This window comes from Ranitomeya variabilis, chromosome 2, assembly GCF_051348905.1.
Source record: "Ranitomeya variabilis isolate aRanVar5 chromosome 2, aRanVar5.hap1, whole genome shotgun sequence".
Classification (NCBI taxonomy): Eukaryota; Metazoa; Chordata; class Amphibia; order Anura; family Dendrobatidae; genus Ranitomeya; species Ranitomeya variabilis.
The window spans coordinates 92,037,219-92,060,431 of NC_135233.1; the positions used below are offsets into that span (position 1 = coordinate 92,037,219).

At 43.2% G+C, this 23,213-nt stretch overlaps 1 protein-coding gene across 5 annotated transcripts in view; it reads left to right on the forward strand.

Moving 5' to 3' along the window:
- The window catches only part of MTIF2 (mitochondrial translational initiation factor 2), a 48,095-nt gene extending 25,927 nt beyond the window's left edge, over positions 1–22,168 (forward strand). For all 5 annotated transcript variants that reach the window (XM_077282681.1, XM_077282683.1, XM_077282679.1 and 2 more), the window contains 9 exons: positions 1,802–1,941; positions 5,008–5,132; positions 6,202–6,406; positions 7,989–8,241; positions 17,654–17,794; positions 17,931–18,095; positions 18,726–18,866; positions 18,946–19,161; positions 21,861–22,168. In XM_077282681.1, the coding sequence (XP_077138796.1) occupies positions 1,802–1,941; positions 5,008–5,132; positions 6,202–6,406; positions 7,989–8,241; positions 17,654–17,794; positions 17,931–18,095; positions 18,726–18,866; positions 18,946–19,115 (1,340 nt within the window). In that variant the 3' untranslated portion in view covers positions 19,116–19,161; positions 21,861–22,168. The remainder of the gene's footprint in view (positions 1–1,801; positions 1,942–5,007; positions 5,133–6,201; positions 6,407–7,988; positions 8,242–17,653; positions 17,795–17,930; positions 18,096–18,725; positions 18,867–18,945; positions 19,162–21,860) is intronic.
- Positions 22,169–23,213: the final 1,045 nt, after the last annotated feature.

A 23,213-nucleotide genomic window follows, 5' to 3' on the forward strand; every position in this document is an offset into this window, starting at 1 on the left:
ATAAAAAATCTCCCTCCCCAAATTAGTATTAAAAAGAGCTTGATGCTTTTCTTATTAAAAAGAAGCCGGGGCTTATAATCACAGGAATCTGTCTGTCTATATGGGTATGTAGGTCATAGGAAGCTGCATGATGATACCTTGATATGTTGCCTGATGTCTTTTTCAAGAGAATCCATGTTTCTCCTACGCCTCATTGGGGGACACAGACCGTGGGTGTTATGCTGCTTGCCACTAGGAGGACACTAGCTGTTCCAGGACTATGGACCAGACATTGATTTTGCATGAAAATCTGGATTATTATACATGAAGGGAGAGTTACCAGTGTGAGAGAAGTAACTAACACAGAACAGGAGAACTGATCTTTGTCGTCTTAAGGTACCGTTACACTAAACGACTTACCAACGATCACGACCAGCGATACAACCTGGCCGTGATCGTTGGTAAGTCGTTGTGTGGTCGCTGGGGAGCTGTCACACAGACAGCTCTCTCCAGCGACCAACGATCAGGGGAACGACTTCGGCATCGTTGAAACTGTCTTCAACGATGCCGAAGTCCCCCTGCAGCACCCGGGTAACCAGGGTAAACATCGGGTTACTAAGTGCAGGGCTGCGCTTAGTAACCCGATATTTACCCTGGTTACCATTGTAAAAGTTAAAAAAAAAAAACACTACATACTCACATTCCGATGTCTGTCACGTCCCCCGCCGTCAGCTTCCCGCACTGACTGTGTCAGCGCCGGCCGTAAAGCAGAGCACAGCGGTGACGTCACTGCTGTGCTCTGCTTTACGGCCGGCGCTGACAGTGCAGGGAAGCTCTCGGCAGCGCGACATTAGCAGCGCTCCTGCCGAAAGCAGTTTTAACCCTGTGGACGCCAGGGGACGTGACAGACATCAGAATGTGAGTATGTACTGTTTGTTTTTTTTTTTAACTTTTACAATGGTAACCAGGGTAAATATCGGGTTACTAAGCGCGGCCCTGCACTTAGTAACCCGATATTTTCCCTGGTTACAAGTGAACACATCGCTGGATTGGCGTCACACACGCCGATCCAGCGATGACAGCGGGTGATCAGCGACGAAATAAAGTTCTGGACTTCTAGCTCCGACCAGCGATATCACAGCGGGATCCAGATCGCTGCTGCGTGTCAAACACCACGAGATCGCTATCCAGGACGCTGCAACGTCACGGATCGCTGTCGTTCTCGTTGGAAAGTCGCTCAGTGTGAAGGTACCTTTACAGACACATTTTTTATATATCTCTGCTGTATTGTAACCCTGTCTGCCTGTGAGCTGGAAGCTGAAGCTGAGAGGATCCTGCAGATGTGTCAGGTATAATCACACACAGCTCTGAAGTGAGATCAGGAGCAGAGAGCGGCCATTACACATCACACTGGTAACTTCCCGTTTCATGTAAAATAATCTCTGGAGGTAGATTCTCTGGGAGGTCACTGGGCTCAGCGGTCTGGTGCGTCTACATTGGCATCACCACTGAGCCAAATGATAGGCTCCAAAAGTCACGTAATGTTGACAAGATCTCACCACTGAGCCAAATGATAGGCTGCAGGAGTCAGGTGATGCTGACCTGATATCATCACTGCAGCCATGTCAACAAAGACTGGAGGCAGCAGTGTAGAGCTGGCGCTAAAGCAGCAGTGGATAAGTACAGAAGCATTTGTTCTTTTTATCCAGAAGAAGACAATGGAATAAAAAAATAAGCCAGACAACACTCACTTATGCTATGATCATTTTTAAGGCCTTATTCATTTTTTTACTTTTTTTTTCTTTCTTCACCTATACCACAGTCCCCATCATTCTGGCTATAAATAAATGTGACAAAGCGGATGCCGATCCAGAGAGAGTAAAAATGGAGCTCCTGTCTCATAATATAGTATGTGAAGAATTTGGGGGAGATGTCCAAGCCATTAACATTTCTGCATTAAAGGTAATGTCTGTACAAAACCTTACATATACGTATTAATCTATTTAAATAGTACGAGGCTTTATGTGTAGCTTCACTTATTTTACAACAAGTGCAAGCATTATCTACCATATATACTCGAGTATAAGCCGAGGCCCCTAATTTTGCCACAAAAAACTGGGAAAGCTTAATGACTCGAGCATAAGCCTAGGGTGGGAAATGCAGCAGCCAAAGGTAAATTTCAAAAATAAAAATAGATACCAATAAAAGAAAAATTGAGACATCAGTAGGTTAAGTGTTTTTGAATATCCATATTGAATCAGGAGCCCCATATAATGCTCCATACAGTTCATGATGGGCCCCATAAGATGCCCCATACAAAAAATATGCCCCATATAATGCTGCATAAGGGTTAATAATGGCCCCATAAGATGCTTTATATTAAAATATGCCCCCTATAATGCTCCATAAAGTTCATGATGAGCCCCATAAGATGCTCCATACAAAATACACCCCATCATATAATGCTCCCTTTCTGACATTAGACGTACTATCCCGTCGAAGTGGTATTGGCCTGTATGACCACCAACTGGATAGTACGTCTAACGCGATCAGCCACGCTCACGGGGGGAGCGTGGCCGGGTGTCAGCTGACATATGGGGTATCCGCGTACTCAGGACAAATTGGACAACAACTTTTGGGGTCCAATTTCTCCTGTTACCCTTGGAAAAATACAAAACTGGGGACTAAAAAATAATTTGTGCGGGAAAAGAAAGATTTTTTTATTTTCACTTCTCTGCTTTATAAACTGTAGTGATACACTTGGGGCTTCAAAGTTCTCACAACACATCTGATATGTTCCTTGGGGGGTCTAGTTTCCAATATGGTGTTACTTCTGGGGGGTTTCTACTGTTTAGGTACATTAGGGGCTCTGCAAACGCGATGTGACGCCTGCAGACCATTCCATCTAAGTCTGCATTCCAAACGGCGCTCCTTCCCTTCCGAGCTTCGACGTGTGCCCAAACGGTGGTTCCCCCCCACATATGGGGTATCGTCGTACTCAGGACAAATTGGACAACAACTTTATAGAATAATATGCCCCATATAATGCTCCATAAAGGTTGATGGCCCCATAATATGATGCTCCATAGAATAATATGCCCCATATAATGCTCCATAAATATTGATGGCCCCATGAGATGCTCCATAGAATAATATGCCCCATATAATGCTCCATAAATATTGATGGCCCCATAAGTTGCTCCATAGAATAATATGCCCCATATGCTGCTGTGATTAAAAAAAAAAAAAATGGCATACTCCCCTCTCGTCGCTGGGGGCCAGGTGCCGGTGTCCTCAGCAGGCGGGGACACAAGCGTGCTATGGGGGCCAGGTGCCGGTGTTGCCGCTGGGTCAGGCCCCCGGAACTTGCGATATTCACCTGGCCCCGTTCCACCGCCGTGCGCCGCTGTGTCTTCCTTCTCTGCAGTGACTGTTCAGGCAGAGGGCGAGCACTAACCACGTCATCGCGAATTCTGACCTGAACATCACAGCCAAAGGACACGGAAGACACAGCGTGGCGGTGAAACGGGGGCAGGTGAATATCGCATGGCTCACCCTCCCCTCCTGGCACGGTCTCTGCACTTCCCTGCTTCACCGTTGTCCCGGGGCAGCAGCTCCTTCCAGTGCTGAACAGTCACATGGTACCGCTCATTAAAGTAATGAATATGCACTCCACGCCTATTGGAGTGGAGTCACGTCCTTATTCAATAATTAGCGGTACCAAGTGACCACTGAACACAGGAAGAGCTGCCTGCGCCAGAGACAATTTGAGAAACAGGGAAGTTCAGAGGCCATGCCTGGAGCAGGTGAGTATGATGTGACAGCCGCCACTCCCCCTCCCCTGCTGACCCCTGGGACAATGACTCAAGTATAAGCCGTGAGGGGCAATTTCAGCCTAAAAAAATGGGCTGAAAATGTCCGCTTATACTCGAGTATATATGGTACTGCAATAGTATCTTACTAATTGGCCTTAAAGGATTATTCTAATCTTTAGAAGTTATCACCTCTTTGTAGGATAGGTGATAACTTTTGTATTGTTGGGTGTCTGTATGCCGGGACCTCCATGGATCCCTAGAACAGGGCTGAGTCTGAATTGACCAGTGTTGGGTAAATGCACCACCTTTTTATTCATTCTTTATGATACTGCGAAGCCCTGGAACCTATGGCAGTCCCATAGAGAATGAGTGGAACGGTGGTGCATATGTCTGGCCATTGTTGTATTCAGACAAGACTTTGAAGAGCCGCAATCTCGAGATCAAATTAATAACTTCTATAGATCAGGATAATAATAATATTCACGTTAATTATATAGCACCAACATATTCCGCAGCGCTTTACAGTTTTGCACACATTATCACCAATGTCCCCGATGGGGCCCACAATCTACATTCCCTATCAGTATGTCTTTGGAGTGTTGGAGGAAACCGGAGAACCCGGAGGAAACCCACGCAAACACGGGGCAAACATACAAACTCCTTGCAGATGTTGTCCTTGGTGGGATTTGAACCCAGGACTCCAGTTTCCAAGGCTGCAGTGCTAACTACTGAGCCACCATGCTGCCCGATAACCCTTTAATGGTGTATTCCAGGATCAGACTTGTATTTACTTACAGACACACTCTCCTTAATACATCATGGTTATAATGTACTCACAGCACCTATTTGAGCCCCGTTCTACGTTCTGCCCAAGAATCACGAGCAATACATGCAGGCAGCCAGTGTGATCAGTACGATAAGTGATGACCTGCAGCCTGCGGGACATGGTGTCCTGGTCACATGTAAAACAGTACTGATGGTAGAAATGCATTCTTGCTATCATCTACATGTTAAAGCCCTGCTGTGGATATAATGGTGCCATATTAGTGGGTAAAATACAAATTGCCATGAATACTATACATATAATTGATTTAAAAAAACCACCATTCTCAATAGTTTTAATGCGATTCATTATTTGCTTTCCCAAAATCGTGGTAAAAATGAAAGAACCAGAACCTTAGTGGATAGAAACTTGTACATTTTCTTTTTGCAGGGAGAAAATTTGCAGGCTCTGTCTGAAGCAGTAATCACCTTATCTGAGATGTTGGAGTTAAAGGCTGATCCCACAGGCTTGGTGGAAGGGACAGTTATTGAATGTCGCACCGACAAAGGGAAAGGGTATATATCGCCACTTATGGCCATCACTATGTCTGTATATATGTTTCCTGCGTTGGACTTGCTGTGTATATTATATACACACATATTCAAGAAGTATTGTTTCTCCTTGCGGAGATCGACATGCTAAGCATGCTGAGATGAGGAGACCTAAAGCCGCAATGTTCCTCTGGGTAATATGCTAATTATGCAAATTGTCTCTTCAAAGAGGAAGAGAACTAGAACTCTAGTGCCACCTATTGGAAGGTAGCAATCCTACAAGTCAATGTTGACCCTTTAACGAGCCTTATCACATGACTTATGATAATAGCCAAACCAGAATCTCAATTTGCAGACACTGTGTTTCAGGGTACTGCCCTCATCAGTGCAAAGTAGAGATCTGGTTTGGCATGTGACAAGGCTCGTTAAAGGGTCAACATTGACTTGTAGGATTTTTACCTTCCAATAGGTAGCACTAGAGTTCTAGCTCTCTTCCTCTCTGAAGAAACAATTTGCATGAATATATATATATGTATGTACGTACGTACGTACGTGCATACGTACGCGCGCACACACACACACACGGAAATGTGCTGTGCTGTTCATATAAAAAGTTGTTTGTTTTTTTTAAAGGTTTTGAATAATGTCTGGTCTAAAAAAGTAGTTCATGTCACTTCTTTGAAGCAGCTCCTGCAAACTAGGAACTGTCAAATCAAAATGCTGCAAACACACTAGGACAAAACTCTTCAAAACTGTCCAAAAAAAGTCTAATTTCCTAAAGCGATTTCTTTATTTTGGACATCAGCTCTGTCCTGGAAGGAAAGAAGACCTCCCTGTGTCCTCCTAGTGGGGGTAGCTACCCTGTATGTCAGTACCTGGCCCACATGTTACAAGTGTGAGTGATAGTGACCTACAGGGCAGCTACCCCCGCTAGGTGGGCATGGCAAGTTGGCTGCCTTTCCTTCCAGGAGTGAGCGGATTTTCATGTTTTTTTCATTGTTTTTTCCCAATAAGACCCCACTCCCAGCTGGTGAAGCCAGTGCTAATACCGTTTGTAGCATTCTGAAATTTTCTTTTTTTTTTTTTTTTTCAGTCCGGTGACCACAGCTATTGTGCAGAGAGGAACCCTTAAAAAAGCAGCCATATTGGTGGCGGGAAAATCCTGGGCTAAAGTGCGGTTAATGCTAGATGAAAACAACACGACTCTGAGTGAAGTGTTACCGAGCATGCCTGTGGAAATAGTGGGCTGGAAAGAGCTACCGTCAGCTGGAGATGAGATCTTGGAAGTGGAGTCGGAGGTAACCAACAATTCGCCGTTTTCTCAGAGATCCATAGATATGGACCAGAAGCCATAAAGGGATTGCTCAGTACTGTAGGATCAGTGGCGGTCCGACACCTAGCAGTCCCACCCATCAGCTGGAGTTAGCGGTCAGATATAAGCGATGTACAAGGCTGAACATTGCTGCCCCGCACATTTCTATGGCAGCTGCAGACTACTGCTGTTTAGCTCTTGCAATTGAATGGTTCATAGATTTCAACTCATGAGTGTCCGACCTTCACCAATCCATATTGGGCACCTATGCTATGGATAGGTCCTCTGTTTAGGTATGGACAACCCCTTTAATGACATAATTATATCTAGAAGATTTCCTTCCTAAACCGAATACCTGCACTGTTCAAGAGGGAACCTGACAGCAAGTGAGAAACTTTCCTGCAGCACCCCCATAGGAGAGACAAAGCATTACACTGTGCCCATGGAAATCAGTCGTCTCGCCATAAATGGTCCTGTTGAGAAGTAGATGTTTTTTTGTAGACTGTCTGAACTTTGAAATTTTCAGAGTACTCATTAATTAGCCAATCAGGTTAATCTGGTGTTTGAAAATTGGTTTTGACAAAACTGGAACCACATTAATATACGTATTTTATTCCAAATAGTTTGACACCTTTTATTCAATGGATGAGATATATGAAGGTGTGCAAAAGAAAAAATGCCTGTTACCTGCAGTTACCAATCACAGGACAGGTCTTATGTCTTACAGGGCACTTGATAAGTGAAATGTACTCTGATTGGATGTTTCTCGGGGGCTTCACTGGAGGACCCAGGAAACCATGGGTGTACGCTGCTGCCACCAGGAGGCTTACACTAAGAATTACAACCTAAGAATAAAAGGCAGCTCCTGCTTAACAGGCTGCACCCCAAATCTACCCGATATCCTCCTCTCTTGCATACAGGCATTATTAATTCATCATTTGCAATTAATTGAAGTCACTTTTTATTTTTTTATCTTATAGTATTTGATGATTTTTGCAGCGAATATTTCAAAATGTTACATATAGTTAATAAATGTGTTGCGAAATATAAAAAATATATTTTTTAAATCCGTTTTTGCAACTTTTTAGCACTAGTGATGAGTGAAAGTGCTCATTACTCGAGTATGCATGCCCTGGGTGATGGCCACAAGACATGCGGAGATTGCCCGAGCACCCTAGGCAAACTTGCACTTTTGCACTCCTCACTATTTAACACTTAAGCACAGAAATGTGCCAAATAGAAAACTGCTGCAGAAAACTTACTCCACTCAGGGACTAGAGTGAGATGCACCAAAAAATTTGGTAAAAGTCGCATTTCAGGAATCTATCCAAAACATCTGGATAAGAAAAGTTGACGAGGAAAAATAAAAAAAAGATTTAAAAAAGAAACACAACTTAAAAAGTAGCGCAAAATATGCAAAGAATAAGGCGCACATATTAAAACTACTAAAAAAGGAGCAAATGACTCCAGAAAAGTGTAAAAACAGTGAAGATTTGTATAAATGTGGCCGCTCTGGAGTCTTATTTTTAATATTTTATATGGGAATCTTGTGTTTTGTGAATTACCAGCAACGAGCCAAAGAGGTCGTACAGTGGAGAACGTACATGGAGGAACAGGAGAAAATGAAAAAGGATTTGGAAATGATTGAAGTCAGACAGAAGGAGCACCGAGAAGCTCACAGGAAGCACCTGGACACTTTTATTGGCATGACCTGGAAACAGAAAAGTGCTGTGCTGTATCGGGCAAAGAAATCGCTCATGGGCAAGAGACCGGCAGAAAAGAGAACACGGGACAGACCAGTAGTCCCCATAATAATAAAAGGTTAGTGCTCTGCAGCTCTCCCTCCATAGCCTATGAATCGGAATTACCTTTACAGAGCATCAGGCCACATTTTAGGCAATCATCTCTTATACACTGGTGCGCATGCTTCATATTGATGCCAAACAATGCATCCGTCATCGTAGGAATCCACTGTGAAAATGTTTTTACTAGATAGTAAAGTTCAAAAAATCCAATAAACTGTGCTACTCTAAATGGCAGTTTAGTCTAGTAAAAAAAATGTCAATGTTAAAAATGTACTTTTTTTTTTTTTTTTTTAATACAGTGGAATCTGTAGTGACGGGTGACATACTTATTGAAGCATCTGTTTGACATATACATGGAATGTGCCCTACAATGAAGGGATATGAACACAAGCGGAACGGTATAAAAAAAACAGAAAACAATTCCTGAATTGGTGGTTTTTGTTCATTCTGCCTTTAAAAAATTTAAATAGAAAGTGATCAAAAAAACGGTATGTGCCTGAAAATGGTACCAATAACAGCATCTACTCGTCCCACAAAAACACAAGCCATCACATGACTCTTTTGGCAGAAATATGGAAAATTTATAGCTCTCTAAACACGGCGATGCAAAAACTAGTTTTTGCCGAAAAAAGTGTCTTTTAGTGTGTGACAGCAGCCAAACATAAAAACCCGATATACATCTGGTATCGCTGTAATTGCACCGATCCGCAGAATAAAGTCACCTAATCACTTAGGAACGGCGAGCAAAATAAAACCAATTCTCCACCTGCTGTTGATTCTGCCTTCCAAAGATCACAGTAAGGCTCGGCGCACATTTATCCCTGTGCTGAGCTCTTCTACCTTTGGTTTCCTTGTAAATCTCTGAAATACATGATTCAGGCTGAATCACTGACTGAAGATTCCCTGTGATGAGGCAGATGGAGGCACTGTGGACGCATTCTTGCCTATGGTCCAACACTGTCCGTCTTTTTTAGGTGTGCATAAAAAGTGCCATCCGCCATAGTTTTGTGAACCTATGAAAAGGACACTGCTGAACAGAGGCCAGACGGAGTCCAGAGTAAATGCTGCCTCATTCTAGTGAATGAATCCCTTGGGGGTTTGATCTAAATCACGTACTTTGGAGATTTAGATAGAAAACCCACTAGAAGTGCTCAGTGTATAGCGCAGGATAAATGTCATTGCAAATGTTATGAAAGATATTCCCAATAAAAGCTTCAAATCCACAAAAATAGCACGTTCCCACCCAGGTCCTGTCATCTGTTAAAAGAAATATAGGGGGCTCCCACGATACTATTATTACAAAGGCTCTGGAAAAGCACAATGGCTCCACATCTCCCCCCCAAAGAAATCCAGCTAATTCTGCACTGCCAAATACAAATTCCCCCCTCTCTTCTGAGCCCCGCAGTGTGCCTAAACCTCATATAGCGCCCACATGTTTGGCATTTCTGTAGTGATGAGAGCCGTCTAATTTACTTGTGCATGTCTCCAGAAGCATGAGCTGGGCACAATGTACTGGTCACTACAATAGCAGATTTGCAATGTTCACTCAGCAACATCCGCTACTGCTTATTTCTGGAAAACACCAGAAGGTAAATTCCCATAAGGGATTTTCCCATAGAGGTTTGCTGCAGACCTCTGGTTGTCATGCCGACCAATCGTGACCTATGATCGTGTGACTGGGTCGCCGATGGGCGGGATTAGTGACACGCTTCCTCACCGATGGCCGGGATTAGTGACATGCTTCCTCACCGATGGGCGGGATTAGTGACACGCTTCCTCACCGATGGGCGGGATTAGTGACACGCTTCCTCACCGATGGGCGGGATTAGTGACACGCTTCCTCACCAATGGGCGGGATTAGTGACACGCTTCCTCACCGATGGGCGGGATTAGTGACACGCTTCCTCACCGATGGGCGGGATTAGTGACACGCTTCCTCACCGATGGGCGGGATTAGTGACACGCTTCCTCACCGATGGGCGGGATTAGTGACACGCTTCCTCACCGATGGGCGGGATTAGTGACACGCTTCCTCACCGATGGGCGGGATTAGTGACACGCTTCCTCACCGATGGGCGGGATTAGTGACACGCTTCATGTAAGTGCGAGTTAAATGCCGCTGTCAGAGATTGACAGCAGCATTTAACCCCTTCCTGACATCAGACGTACTATCCCGTCGAGGTGGGGTGGGCCCGTATGACCACCGACGGGATAGTACGTCATACGCGATCGGCCGCGCTCACGGGGGGAGCGCGGCCGATCGCGGCCGGGTGTCAGCTGCCTATCGCAGCTGACATCCGGCACTATGTGCCAGGAGCGGTCATGGACCGCCCCCGGCACATTAACCCCCGGCACACCGCGATCAAACATGATCGCAGTGTACCGGCGGTATAGGGAAGCATCGCGCAGGGAGGGGGCTCCCTGCGGGCTTCCCTGAGACCCCCGGAGCAACGCGATGTGATCGCGTTGCTGCGAGGGTCTCCTACCTCCTTCCTGGCTGCAGGTCCCGGATCCAAGATGGCCGCGGCATCCGGGTCCTGCAGGGAAGGAGGTGGCTTACCGAGTGTCTGCTCAGAGCAGACACTTGGTAAGCCTGCAGCCCTGCACAGCAGATCGTCGATCTGGCAGAGTGCTGTGCACACTGCCAGATCAATGATCTGTATTGTCCCCCCCTGGGACAAAGTAAAAAAGTAAAAAAAAAAATTTTCCACATGTGTAAAAAAAAATAAAAAAAATTCCTAAATAAATAATAAAAAAAAATATATATTATTCCCATAAATACATTTCTTTATCTAAATAAAAAAAACAAAACAATAAAAGTACACATATTTAGTATCGCCGCGTCCGTAACGACCCAACCTATAAAACTGCCCCACTAGTTAACCCCTTCAGTAAACACCGTAAGAAAAAAAAAAAAAAACGAGGCAAAAAACAACGCTTTATTACCATACCGCCGAACAAAAAGTGGAATAACACGCGATCAAAAAGACTGATATAAATATCCATGGTACCGCTGAAAACGTCATCTTGTCCCGCAAAAAACAAGCCGCCATACAGCATCATCAGCAAAAAAATAAAAAAGTTATAGTCCTGAGAATAAAGCGATACCAAAATAATTATTTTTTCTATAAAATAGTTTTTATCGTATAAAAGCGCCAAAACATAAAAAAATGATATAAATGAGATATCGCTGTAATCGTACTGACCCGAAGAATAAAACTGCTTTATCAATTTTACCAAACGCGGAACGGTATAAACGCCTCTCCCAAAAGAAATTCATGAATAGCAGGTTTTTGGTCATTCTGCCTCACAAAAATCGGAATAAAAAGCGATCAAAAACGGTCACGTGTCCGAAAATGTTACCAATAAAAACGTCAACTCGTCCCGCAAAAAACAAGACCTCACATGACTCTGTGGAGCAAAATGTGGAAAAATTATAGGTCTCAAAATGTGGAGACGCAAAAACTTTTTTGCTATAAAAAGCGTCGCTGGTTTCACACTTTTTTGTCTGCAGCGTTTTTTGCACAAAAAAAACGCATGCGTTTTTTCCCTATATTTAACATTGAAAACGCATGCGGTTTTTTTGTACGCGTTTGGTCGCGTTTTCAAACGCATGCGTTTTTTTTCTGCATGCGTTCATTTTCAGAAATACAACCTGCAGTATTTTCTTGCGTTTTTAAGCACATGCATTTTTATCGAAAAAAAACAGAAAACACACTGAAAAGCCACCCACCACCATCAAGGTGATAAAGGGATCCAAACCCTAACCCTAACTCTACCCCTAACCTCACCCCTAACCGTTTAATGAACATTTTCTGACAGTCATAGTGCCACGTATTTCAGTGCCACGTATTTCAGTGCCACGTATTTCAGTGGCATGTATTTCAGTGCCACGTATCACGTATTTCAGTGCCACGTGTTTCAGTGCCACGTATTTCAGTGCCACGTATCACGTATTTCAGTGCCACGTATCACGTATTTCAGTGCCACATATTTTAGTACCACGTATTTCAGTGCCACGTATTTCAGTGCCACGTATTTCAGTGCCATGTATTTCAGTGCCACGTATCACGTATTTCAGTGCCACGTGTTTCAGTGCCACGTATTTAAGTGCCACGTATCACATATTTCAGTGCCACGTATTTAAGTGCCACGTATTTAAGTGCCACGTATCACATATTTCAGTGCCACGTATTTCAGTGCCACGTATTTCAGTGCCACGTATTTCAGTGCCACGTATTTCAGTGCCACGTATTTCAGTGCCACGAATTTCAGTGCCACGAATTTCAGTGCCACGTATGACGTATTTCAGTGCCACGTGTTTCAGTGCCACGTATTTAAGTGCCACGTATCACGTATTTCAGTGCCACGTATTTCAGTGCCACGTATTTCAGTGCCACGTATTTCAGTGCCACGTATTTCAGTGCCACGTATTTCAGTCACGTTTAGGGTTAGGGTTAGGGCTAGGGTTGGAGGTAAGTTAGGGTTGGGGCTAAAGTTAGGGTTGGGGCTAAAGTTAGGGTTAGGGTTTGGATTACATTTACGTTTGGATTAGGGTTGGGATTAGAATTATGGGTGTGTCAGGGCTAGGGGTGTGGTTAGGGTTAACGTTGGGATTAGGGTTAGGGGTGTGTTTGGGTTAGGGTTTCAGGTAGAATTGGGGGCTTTCCACTGTCCAGGCACATCAGGGGCTCTCCAAGCGCGACATGGCGTCCAATCTCAATTCCAGCCAATTCTGCGTTGAAAAAGTAAAACAGTGCTCCTTCCCTTCCGAGCTCTCCCGTGCGCCCAAAAAGGGGTTTACCCCAACATATGGGGTATCAGCGTACTCGGGACAAATTGAACAACAACTTCTGGGGTCCAAGTTCTCTTGTTATCCTTAGGAAAATAAAAATTTGGGGGGCTAAAAATCATTTTTGTGGGAAAAAAAGATGTTTTATTTTCACGGCTCTGCGTTATAAACTGTAGTGAAACACTTGGGGGTTCAAAGTTCTCACAACACATCTAGATAAGTTCCTTGGGAGGTCTAGTTTCCAATATGGGGTCACTTGTGGGGGGTTTGTACTGTTTGGGTACATCAGGGGCTCTGCAAATGCAACGTGACGCCTGCAGACCAATCCATTTAAGGCTGCATTCCAAATGGCGCTCCTTCCGAGCTCTGTCATGCACCCAAACAGTGGTTCCCCCCCACATATGGGGTATCAGCGTACTCAGGACAAATTGGAAAACAAATTTTGGGGTCCAATTTATTCTGTTACCCTTGTAAAAATACAAAGCTGGGGGCTAAAAAATCATTTTTGAGAAAAAAAAAAAATTATTTTCACGGCTCTGCGTTATAATCTGTAGTGAAACACTTGGGGGTTCAAAGCTCTCAAAACACATCTAGATAAGTTCCTTAGGGGGTCTACTTTCCAAAATGGTGTCACTTGTAGGGAGTTTCAATGTTTAGGCACATCAGGGGCTCTCCAAACGCAACATGGCATCCCATCTCAATTCCAGTCAATTTTGCATTGAAAAGTCAAATGGCGCTCCTTCCCTTCCAAGCTCTGCCATGCGCCCAAACAATGGTTTACACCCACATATGGGGTATCAGCATACTCAGGACAAATTGCACAACATTTTTTGGGGTCCAATTTCTTCTCTTACCCTTGGGAAAATAAAAAATTGGGGGCGAAAAGATCATTTTTGTGAAAAAATATGATTTTTTATTTTTACGGCTCTGCATTATAAACTTCTGTGAAGCACTTGGTGGGTCAAAGTGCTCACCACACATCTAGATAAGTTCCTTAGGGGGTCTACTTTCCAAAATGGTGTCACTTGTAGGGAGTTTCAATGTTTAGGCACATCAGGGGCTCTCCAAACGCAACATGGCGTCCCATCTCAATTCCAGTCAATTTTGCATTGAAAAGTCAAATGGCGCTCCTTCCCTTCCAAGCTCTGCCATGCGCCCAAACAATGTTTTACACCCACATATGGGGTATCAGCGTACTCAGGACAAATTGCACAACATTTTTTGGGGTCCAATTTCTTCTCTTACCCTTGGGAAAATAAAAAATTGGGGGCGAAAAGATCATTTTTGTGAAAAAATATGATTTTTTATTTTTACGGCTCTGCATTATAAACTTCTGTGAAGCACTTGGTGGGTCAAAGTGCTCACCACACATCAAGATAAGTTCCTTAGGGGGTCTACTTTCCAAAATGGTGTCACTTGTAGGGGGTTTCAGTGTTTAGGCACATCAGGGGCTCTCCAAATGCAACATGGCGTCCCATCTCAATTCCAGTCAATTTTGCATTGAAAAGTCAAATGGCGCTCCTTTCCTTCCGAGCTCTGCCATACGCCCAAACAGTGGTTTACCCCCACATATGGGGTATCAGCGTACTCAGGACAAATTGTACAACAACTTTGGGGGTCCATTTTCTCCTGTTACCCTTGGTAAAATAAAACAAATTGGAGCTGAAATAAATTTTGTGTGAAAAAAAGTTAAATGTTCATTTTTATTTAAACATTCCAAAAATTCCTGTGAAACACCTGAAGGGTTAATAAACTTCTTGAATGTGGTTTTGAGCACCTTGAGGGGTGCAGTTTTTAGAATGGTGTCACACTTGAGTATTTTCTATCATATAGACCCCTCAAAATGACTTCAAATGAGATGTGGTCCCTAAAAAAAAATGGTGTTGTAAAAATGAGAAATTGCTGGTCAACTTTTAACCCTTATAACTCCGTCACAAAAAAAAATGTTGGTTCCAAAATTGTACTGATGTAAAGTAGACATGTGGGAAATGTTACTTATTAAGTATTTTGCGTGACATATGTCTGTGATTTAAGGGCATAAAAATTCAAAGTTGGAAAATTGCAAAATTTTCAAAATTTTGGCAAAATTTCCATTTTTTTCACAAATAAACGCAAGTTATATTGAATAAATTTTACCACTAACATGAAGTACAATATGTCACGAGAAAACAATGTCAGAATCGCCAAGATCCGTCAAAGCGTTCCAGAGTTATAGCCTCATAAAGGGACAGTGGTCAGAATTGTAAAAATTGGCCCGGTCATTAACGTGCAAACCACCCTTGGGGGTGAAGGGGTTAACTACTTAACAGCCGCAGGTGGATCGCAATTCGACCCGCAGCTGTTGTGGGCACATGTCAGCTGTCATGTGCCCGGAAAGGTGCGGGCTACCGCATGGAGAAAAGGGGAAGTCCAACGTGTGAACTATTACACCACATGTCAGAAAGGTGTTAAAGAACCACAAGATTTATTTCATCAACAAATGTATCATTTTATGTAGTCGAGATGCTGGGGAGCATAAAAAAGTGCAAAATGGGGTCTTACCTAGTAACCAAAATGTGATCAAAATAAGGGAGTATTGCGTTCACCTGATGTAGTTGCACATTTGCAAGATAGACCGAAAAAAATAGTTGTCCCTTTTTGGGAATCCAGGAACACCTTAGAAGTGAACTCACTTAATTGCTGATTCCGAATCGCTTCAAGAACTTCTCCATATCCTGGAATTTTCATCAGCAGCACTGGTACAGACACATCTAAGGCTGGTTTCACACTTGCGTTTTGATCTGCAGCGTTTGTAAAAAAAAAACGCAGGTGGTGAAAAAACGCATGCAAACGCTGAGTTTTTTAGACGCATGCGTTTTTGCATGCAGAAAAAAACGCGGCGTTTTGACACGTTTACATGCGTTTTTTCCTTCGTTTGCGTTTTTGAAACACATGCTGAGAAGTGTGTGACAGCTGCCAATCATCAAAATCAACTAGAAAACCCACTATTAATAGAATTAGCTAGGGTTAGGGTTAGGATCCCTAGGGTTAGGGTTAGGGGTAACTTTTTATTAGAAGAATGTCCTGGTCACCAGGTCACTGATAAGCCACCCCCCACCATCAAGGTGATAAAGGATCCAAACTCTAACCATAACCCTAGGGATCCAAACCCTAACCGTAGGGATCCTAACCCTAACCCTAGGGATCCAAACCCTAACCCTAGGGATCCAAACCCTAACCCTAACCCAAGGGATCCTAGGGATCCATAGGGATTGGCTATTATGTTGACCTGGAGACCAGGACATTCTTCTAATAAAAAGCTTTGTTCAATGTGGACACCCCAAGATATACGGTATTGCTATAGAGTACTAAAAATATAAACTTGGAGAGTATTCACTGTCATATTGTTAGGGGTAGGGTTAAGGTTAGGGTTAGGATCCCTAGGGTTAGGGGTAGGGTTAAGGTTAGGGTTAGGATCCCTAGGGGTAGGGTTAGGGTTAGGATCCCTTTATCACCCTGATGGTTGGGGGTGGCTTATCAGGGTGTATTCTTGTTTTTTTCTATAAAAACGCAGGCGTTTAAAACGCAAGCAAACGCATGTACGCAAAAACGCATGCATTTCCATAGACATCAATGTATTTTTTGACGCAAATGAACGCATGCGTTTTTTTGCGGCAAAAAAACGCCTCTGAAAACTACTACATGTTGCATTTCTGCAAAAGAACGCATGCAGCAAAAAACGCATGCGTCGTAAAACGCGGCCAAACGCGTAAAAAAAACCGCATGCGTTTTTAATGTTAAACAGGGAAAAAAACGCATGCTTTTTTTCGGTAAAAACGCTGCAGATCAAAACGCAAGTGTGAAACCAGCCTTACCTGGATCACCCAGGTGTCATTTTAATCAGTATAACAGTGCCAAATTTTCGCCAAATTTCCACTTTGTTCAATACAACTTTCAGTTTATTTGTGGAAAAAAATGTTACCACTATCATGAAGTACAACATGTCTTTAAAAACAGTGTCCGAATTGGTGGGATCTTTTGAAGCGTTCGAGTTATTACCGCATAAAGTGACCCTGGTCAGAATTGTAAAATTTAGCCTGGTCATGAAGGTGAAAACAGGTCTGGGGGTGAAGGGGTTAAAGAGTAACTGTATATTTAATCTTTATTTTATAAATCAATAGAACAGATGAAAATGAGAAACTTTGTAATATATCTAATCAGAGAAATTGCTTCTTTCTCCTCCTGGACAGCGCTTTCATTCTCAAACTTATCACTTCACAGGTAAAATCCGTATTCATTGAAGTCAACTTTTCACATTACTGAGATAGATGGCAGCTGGTACTGATACGATTCTATGTAAAGAGGAAGAAGAGGGAGGAGCTCTGCCTCTAGCTCCTCCCTCCCCCTCTGCCCTCTCCTCCACATAGAATCTTATCGGCACCAACTGCCATCTCCGTCATGGGGAAAGTCTGTCCTCACTGAATACAGATTTTACCTGTAAATTAGGAATGAAAGGTCCGTTCTGGCGGAGAAAGCAGCAGATTCCTGTGATGAGATACATTGCAAAGCTTATTTTCCTGTGCACTACTGATCTATTAAATACAAATTAGATGGGAAGTCGCAAACCTCATTTACTTCATTACTTTTTTCTGTTCAGGTGATGTGGATGGGTCAGTTGAAGCTATACTCGGTGTGTTGGACACCTATGATGCAGATCAAGAATGTGAGCTGGATTTGGTCCATTTTGGCATTGGGGACATCAGTGAGAGTGACGTTGCCCTTGCAGAAACTTTCAGCGGTAAGAAAACTTTGTTCAGACCTGATCTTACTGCATCCATCTTTTTTTTTATGGAGAGCGGCTATAAGTTATTGTATAAATCTTATTGTGTGAATGATCTAAACTCACTGATTCCATTATGTCTCCTTGGCACAAGCTTCTATTTATGGATTCAATGTTAATGCCAATAAATCCGTGCAGCAAATTGCAGCCAAGAGTGAAGTCTCCATCCGACTTCACAAGGTCATCTACCACCTCTTTGATGATTTGAAAGAAGAAATCAGTAACACATTACCAGAATTGTCAGAAGAGGTCGTAAAAGGTATGTGGTTTGGATTCACACATGCGCCCTTATTTTTTTTTTTTTCCCCTCTAGTATTCATTCCTGACCTAGATAAGTAAAAAGACATTGAACATTTGCACCCAGACCTCAAAATAAACTGGGCAGAGCAAGACCCAGAAATGACTGTTTTGCACCTGCCCGTGGAAAGCGACCATATTTTGCGGACTATAAGGTGCATTGGACCAAATATTGAGGAGGAAAATGGGGAAAAAATGTTAATCTGTCAAATGGGGGTCCGTCTTTAAGTCCAAATTTGGCTTTCCCGCGAGGTGGGGGGCATCAGCGGGGTTGCAGGAGGCAGGGTAGCCGGCTGCGGCACTAGTGGGGCGATACTGCTGGGTAGACAGGGTGCGCATGCTCAGATTAAGATCTAAATCTGCTCATGTGCCACCTCTGGTGGCCATTTTCTTGAAGCTCTCCGCCAGGAAAGCAATGTGCAAAGTGGGGATTATGCTCCTGACTAGCACAACTAACATTTTCTTGAAAAATACTCCCAGGACATCCCCTCCTCCAAGCCCAGGGCTCGCAGCATCGCCCCGCTGCCGGATTTCTGCAACAATGACCATGACCAATGATGACCATGCTGCCATTAGAGTCTTTCTTCTTCAGGTGAGGCTTCTGTCCTGGCTCTGTTCGATGTCACTGTAGGGAAGAAGACGGTCCAGGTGGCCGGCTGCAGGGTACAGAAGGGCTTTCTAGAGAAGAAGCTGAAGTTTAAGTTGGTCCGGAACAGCTCTGTTCTCTGGGAAGGTGAGACTTACACAACTTGTGCATTACGTTACTCCAGATGGCAAATGATCCACCGTTCCTGTGATATTGTCCTCTACAGGATCACTAACTTCTCTGAAGCACCACAAGAACGATGTGCCGACTGTGAAAACCGGGGTGGAGTGTGGTCTGAGTCTGGATCAAGACGTGGAGATTAAAGTTGGGGATGAAATCATTTGCTTTGAAGAAAAAAACATACCTCAAAAAATAGCATGGGATCCTGGATTCTAACTGGATGTCCACTGGGTGTGGATCACCGTGTACAGTTGTGTATAAGGTTAGTACGCCACGCCCTGGTTCCATGGGGGAACACACTGTACCCTAAATGAATGACTACCCCTTTCAGAATGCAGCCAACTTGATTTCTGCCTTGATCAGCCTGAAGTTTAAACTGCTTCTGGTGTACATTTCAGCCTAATACAAGAAGCTACTGTCACATGGTATTCAATTCAAAAGAGTTCCCAAATGCCATGAAACAGCAAAGAAACACATACACAATGCGCTATAATTAATAATACCGTAATATTTATTAATAATTCATACAATTAAAATAACAATTATTTATTAAACCAAATGAAAAACCTCCAATGTAACGGAGCGGGTAATACACCTGACATAAGCTGAAAACACCTGTGCTAATCAATAGGCTGACTCCTATCCCGGACCTGCTTAGTTGATACCTATCATCAAGCTCAGCAGCACTGCCCTGCAATACTCAATGACTGAAAGGTGAGTAAGTATAAGGGACCGTCCAATTTATTATTGCCTTAAGGCATACAAATAGTAAAAACCATAGTCACCTTCTACATATTGCCGTAATTGTTATAGGTCAAATAAGAGCCGGCCATGAATAGCAGAACTTACATAGTGTGCAACGTCCGTGTCTCCGCTCCTTTTACCCCGACGCGCGTTTCGTAAGCACTTCCTCAGGGGGCGTCCCTGACAACGGACGTATGTAAGCTCTGGTTAATGTGTACTAAATGCATGGTTAATTATACTTTCTATTACTTTTAATGGGAATTATCACACAACAGACTTTCAGAACAGCCTCTTGCTAGGGCACACTATGTGTTAGGACAGTCCTTGGGTCCTTCCATAGTTCTGGCCTGAATTATATGGCGTTTCTTATTCCCAGTCTACATCCCCAGAGTGCCATGAACCGATCAAGACATTGACTGTAGCAATCAAGGTGTTGAATAGCTGAGATTAGAGTTATGGGCCATTACAATGGGAAGCACTGTGTAAGATTATGTTCCCATGTATAACATTTCTGCGTTTTTTCTGCCTGTCGGTTGCAGCAGAATACGCCTTAGTAATCTGCTCGGACTATTGTTTTGATACGTGTTTTTTTTATGCATTTTTGTTGAGGATTTGACACAGCGTCTTTTTAGTCCAGTACCTCGGGGATTCTGTACGTAAAAACGCAATGTTCTTTTTCCCCCCCAGATAAGCCTATATAGAAATAACACACAGTTGACCAGTGTCTTTAAACGTATGGTGGGTATGAGTTTTAATGAAAACTCATCCACTGTAATTACACTGGTGTTGTCCATTCCTGTTTAAATTTTCAGCAAACGCTGCAGCTTTATGAATCCTAACGATGTGTAATTCACCCACCATTAAGATTCAGCTTTCCTCGCCGATTCCAGCAGTCGTCACAGGATCTCAGCCACAAGACATTAGAATGTTACACATTGCATTCTTGCTGTCATACGAAGTCCGCCAAAATTGGCAGGCAAAGCCAAATCCTAATGGTGTGTGCATAACACAGCATTAAGATCCTATAAACAGCAGCTTTTGTCAACAATTTCTCCATGTATGAACAACCTCTTTACATGCAGCAAATTTTCTGAACAAAAATAGAGGGAAAAAAAACTATTTTTTTTCTCTACATGGGAACGTGGCCTAATGATGCGCGAATGACATTACTGTCAAAGCTACAATAGGAGGGCATATTGGTGATTATTAAAGGGATCCTGTCAGTTGAAACATGAAGCCCGAACAGTGGACTGCATGAATTGCAGCCTGGTTGCCCAATTACAGCCATATGTATTATTTTCTAATAAACTCTGACATTTTATAAATAATATTCTTGAAAGGATACCGTAGCTGAAGATCAGACTAGTCCAGCCCTGTCTCCCGGCCTTATCTGGACCCTGGGAAAAGCCGGCCAGGGGCAGAGCCGGTCTAGACTCGTTCCTATCTATGGTCCATGGTTGAATGTTTAAAGGGTTAAAACAATCTTGTATACACTGTACCAACCTCCTGTAAAACTTGTCATTCTTTTGGATACTCTGTTGATGCTGAGATTACCAAAATCCATGCCTTGAATATACAGCTCTTACAAAAATTAAGAGACCACCACATCAAAACCCTGTCATGGACAGCCCAATCTCCAGACCTGAACCCCATTGAAAACCTCTGGAATGTAATCAAGAGGATGATGGATAGTCACAAGCCATCACACAAAGAAGAACTGCTTACATTTTTGCGCCAGAATCAGTGTGAAAGACGTGTGGCAAGCATGCCAAGATGCATGAAAGCTGTGATTAACAATCACGGTTATTCCACAGAATATTGATCTCTGAACTCTTCCTGAGTTAAAACATTAGTGTTGTTGTTTCTAAATGATTATGCACTTGTTTTCTTTGCATTATTTGAGTTCTGAAAGCACTGTTTTTTTTTTTTTTTCAATTGTGACCTTTTTTCCTTTTCAGAGAAAAAATGCTAAATTTATTGCTTGGAAATTCGGAGACATGTTGTCAGAAGTTTATAGAATAAATTAACAATTTACATTTTACTCAAAAATATACCTATAAAGAGAAAAATCAGACAAACTGAACATTTTGCAGTGGTCTCTTAATTTTATTCAGAGCTGTATTATATAAGAGAAGTGACCTACAGGCCAGGATTATATAAGTCACTCTTGTGTATCTTACATTTCTGCTTTTTTTTTTTAATCTTTTTGGTTCATAGTGACTCCTCATCTTTGGCACAATACTAAGTTTGGACAACCACAAAGCATATTCTCTCTTTGTAAATTCATGACCCTGAAAGTGAAAAATCACATGTCCTGGAGACACTGGCTTTATATCTCGGTATATGAGTTGGACATAGTTCCTCTCCATCTCCACAGCTGGGCGTTTCATTGAACTGCAAGTACATCATGGCCTTGTACATCTATGTATTAAATCCTGGCAGATTGTATATTTATTTTTGTAAAATAAAGGAAACTAAAAACGCTTGTAAGTTGACATAAGATGATTAAAATATTATGGCTCCTGTGTTTTTAATTTCTACTGTTCATCTTATGAGTGTAAAGTGATACCAGAGTGGTGGAATACGCCGTCACGACAATGGAAGTGGAGCTGTACGGTCACACGTATGTCACGGCTGTGTGTTTCTTCCCTATTGGCTGCTCGGTCTCTCTTTACCGCTGCTGCGATGGGGTACAGGGAGTGTGAGTCGGTTCAGAGGCTCGGGCTGCTGCTTTGTTCCTCCCCTATCCTTTACACTGCAGCACTGCATTTTCAAGTTGAATTTGGTATATAAGCCTGTTTTTTTTACTTGATTTTTTTTTCTTTTTTTTTTTGTAGAGGGGGCCCCAAAACATAGGGAATGGCAAATAAAATTAACAAGCTGTGCAATGTAGTCTAGTAATGGCTAGGTGCGGCTGGTTTACGTCTCTAGTCAGTCAAAGGTATGGACAAGTCCTGTTGGATCCACTCCTGGTTCATTTTAATGAACGTTAGCTTCCCCCCATTGGCTGTGGACAGGCGAATGCGTCTGTCTGAGATCACACCCACTGCTGTGCTAAACACACTTGCCACCGGGCAGGCCAGCAACTCCAAGGCATCAAGGGCAAGCTTAGGCCATGTGTCCAATATGTAAACCCAAAAGTTAAATGGGGCAGACTCATCACTCAGTACATGGAGACGTGTGGACACATACTCTTCCACCATGTTGTTGAAATGTTGCGTCCTCCTAATATGGACCGTATTTGATGGTGGGGCCGGATGTTGTGGTGTGCTGAGGAAGGTTTTCCACATTTTGGCCGTGCTAACCCTCCCTTCCGAGGTGGTGCCTCCTCTGCTTCCACTGAGCCCCCGCTGTCAAGTGCAAAAGCCATCAGTACTGCGGCTACCTACATGCACTTGTATTCCCACATTTTATGATCCTGCTTCAAGTGACAGAAGTAAGGATGGTACCTTGTCCTTGTAGTGGGGATTTAGCAGGGGGGCCACCCAGTAATCAGCACTGGTAATAATCCGGGCAACGCGGCAGTTGTGGCGCAGCCTCATGTGTTCCAGGCTGCTCAGAGGCAGAGAC